This window comes from Halyomorpha halys, unplaced genomic scaffold, assembly GCF_000696795.3.
Source record: "Halyomorpha halys isolate HHAL.00 unplaced genomic scaffold, Hhal_1.1 Scaffold743.1, whole genome shotgun sequence".
NCBI lineage: Eukaryota > Metazoa > Arthropoda > Insecta > Hemiptera > Pentatomidae > Halyomorpha > Halyomorpha halys.
The window spans coordinates 86,306-89,597 of record NW_027104794.1 but is presented as its reverse complement, the minus strand read 5'-3'; the positions used below and the strand labels follow the sequence as shown (position 1 = coordinate 89,597).

The 3,292-nt window shown below is 29.2% G+C and overlaps 1 protein-coding gene across 2 annotated transcripts in view; it reads right to left on the bottom strand.

Annotated features, from left to right (window-relative positions):
• Window positions 1-2,789, bottom strand: part of Sil1 (Sil1 nucleotide exchange factor) — a 23,792-nt gene extending 21,003 nt beyond the window's left edge. For both annotated transcript variants that reach the window (XM_014428701.2, XM_024363360.2), the window contains exon 1: window positions 2,531-2,789. In XM_014428701.2, coding sequence (XP_014284187.1) covers window positions 2,531-2,681 — 151 coding nt within the window. In that variant the 5' untranslated portion in view covers window positions 2,682-2,789. The remainder of the gene's footprint in view (window positions 1-2,530) is intronic.
• Window positions 2,790-3,292: the final 503 nt, after the last annotated feature.

The window sequence follows — 3,292 nt, the reverse complement described above, 5'->3', positions numbered from 1 at the left end:
ATATTTTAAATTATATGGTCAACTATTTATATATAAATCTAGTTTTGGAGAAGTTTGTCGGGGGGTGCGGTCAGCAAAGAACAACATAAATTGTAATAAATAATTTTTCAATTTTTTTAGACACTACTTGCAGATCTTATATTATACATATCTTCTTACCTACATGATATTATATTTCATCTGTCACTGTTTTCAATTTACTACTATACAATTTCACGATTATCAATCAATTAAAAATTTTGTACTATTCAATTATCAGTTATCAATTTTTTATCATTTATGATTTAATTCAATATTTTGTACAATTCTAAATTTGTATACTATTCCTTTTCAAGTGTATGTTACTCTAAATGTTGTTGTTATCTCTTTTGTTCTATAGCCCTGTTAGAAGACCTGAAACTCAGGTCGAAACGTCGGCATAAAATAAATAAATATGGTTTTGTTTATTTATGTTGTTCTTTGCTGACCGCACCTCTCCACAAACTTCTCTAATCATTAATCTACGGTCAACTATCTACACCTCATAAATCTAGTTTAATGGACTATAAAGTAGTTGATAATGCTTATCTTTGTAGTAGTATATTTGATGATATTTGGAAAAATAAATTAACAAAATGTTGATTTTGTTCTATTGTTCAAATAAAAGTTTTTATTTATGAAATAATATATCTTAGAAACTATTAGACATAGAGATGATAGACATCTCTATGTCTAATAGTTTCTCTCAAATTTTTGTGCTATAAAGAAGTCTATGACACTTTTTTTTGTAGGAGTAATAATTTTCATATTCGTTAAAATAAATTGATTTCTAGTTGTTCGGGTAAAATTTCATAAGCGAATATCATAAAAATCCAAAAGATAAGTGTCATAAACTACTTTATAGTAAGTAAAACTAGCTTTATTTTTAGTGCTAGCAGACATCTGTATGTCTAATGATTTCTCAGATAGATTTCCCAAAATAAAATCATAAACTATTGAGAGCATTTTTTATGAAATGTTGATTTTTAAAAAGCTATATCTTGGGAACTATTACACATAAATATCTCTATTAGGGTTCATATTCTAGTAAATTTACTCTACCATAAATCATTTTCTGTTAGGTTATCTTGTGGTCTTGACAGTTTTAACGATATGGAGCTCCAAATGAAAATTTATTTATTTTTAACGTTGAAACAGTCGTCTTTTTTCATTCTCCTTACCTATACTTGGCTGACTCATCAATTTTGACTAGTAATTATACATAGTCATAATTAAAGTAATAAAAAATTATGCTGAAACAAATGATTTTTTTGTAATCTTGTACTATAAGGACCTCTTGTGGACTTTAATATGATCATAATAACAATAATAATCAATTTGTAACCATTTTAGATAAAATGCTTTTTATCTTTCAAAAAATGAACAAACTAAGGTATGGTTTTCGAGTTGAGAACTAATGTCTTCGATTAAACTAAACCTAATTCTCTCAAAAACATAATAATTCTAAGACTGAAACAGTATACCTAAAGGCAGTTCCCAAGCAACCTTTTGTTTTATAGGTTGGAAGATACTTTTCAAGGTAAAACGAGTTTCCAACGTAAAACTCACACATATTTGTATTATATATAAGGAGATGGTCAGGGTTGCGGTCAAAGGAGAAACAAAAATAGTTTACAACTATTTATTTTCCGACGTAATAGTTGTAAACTATTTTTGTTTCTCCTTTGACCGCAACCCTGGCCATCTTCTTATATATCAATTTTTATTGTCAACTGTATATACATATATTTGTATTATACATTATACATTGTTATCTTTCAATGAATACAATTTTCTCAAAATTGACATTTTAGATTAGAGATGTTAAGAAAAAAAGAGACAAAATGTGTTCCTGGTAACATTTTATAACGTGATATATTGAATGATATAATTATACTGACCATAGAGAACACTGCACAATAAAAAACAGTGAGTCTGAAACTGTGTCGTTGCAACAAAACATTACTCCCTAAAAGATATCAATGAACAATATACACTAAAGAAACATATGAGTTTAGTTAAGAAAGCCTACCCTAATTGAAAATATCAATGTATAAAAAGCTTGTTGATTCGAAGAATTTTATAGCAGTAGAATTTTGATTACTATAAACTATTAAGGCTCTGTTGAAAAACTGACATTTTTTATTGTGTTAGCAAATACATACACGTTTCTTATTGATTTTAGTTAAGTACTTCTTACTGAAAATCAGAAATTTTCATATTGGTTGTTTTTGCATTGTATGATTAGAGATGTGTTTCACATCTGCTTTTTGCCCAATAAAAGTGATCGGAAACAATTTTATAATACAGCTAAAGGTATTTTGGCTGGGTGAACATTTTTATAGATTGACCTTATAACCTGAGATGGGCAAAAATTAACTATAGTTGAAAGTGATAGATAATATTGTCATGGGAACAATATTTCTTTATCAATGGTTCATTTATGAATAAGAGGCATATCCATGGCAATAATTTCAACTATAACTAATTTTTGCCCATCTCGGCTTATTACCCTTTTTCAAAGGTTTCCATTCTGATGTTGGAGAAAATACTTCTTCATCTTCTGGCTTCTTCTCTTCTTTCCTGTCTCCTTGCACACACTTGAGTATCACGCCGGCTAAACAGAGGAGAAGCAAAAGGATTACGGACCTATAATGTTCCATATTCGATCAAACTCAGCCCAAACACAAACAATACTGATATAAACGTTATCAACACGTTGCCCTGAAACCTCTCTGAAGCCACCTGTTTTGAAAGGTTAGGAAATCTCCGAGTCTTATTTCTTGTTTTCGTCATCGTTGCTAGGTAATGGCCAATAAGATTTGAGGGTCGTTCCCAATGGAAGTTCAAAACGTGTTATTAACAATACTTATATGAAATATGATTTAATATTGAGTAATTTGTCATTTTGGATGATGAATAATTCGTTTTTTTTAAATATTAATGTTTTAGAAAAAAAGTTTATTCGAGCCTTCAAAGAATTTTAATTGAAAAACATTTAAAATCAACATTACACCTTAAACCGGTGTACAAAAAATCAATTTGTTAACCCTTTTTACTTTGTTGTCCCTTCAGAGGGGGTGTCCTTCTTCTTGCGAAGTGACAGGGCAGAAAAGGTTCCAAAACCCCTGTAAACATTACCCTATAACTCCTTCTTCTGAAGTTTTCAATTAAAATGGTACAAAAAACAGTTTAAAATATGAAATATATAAGATCAAGATGCATGATTAATCAACCGGCTTTACGACAAAAGAGAACGTGCGAAGTGCTTTCA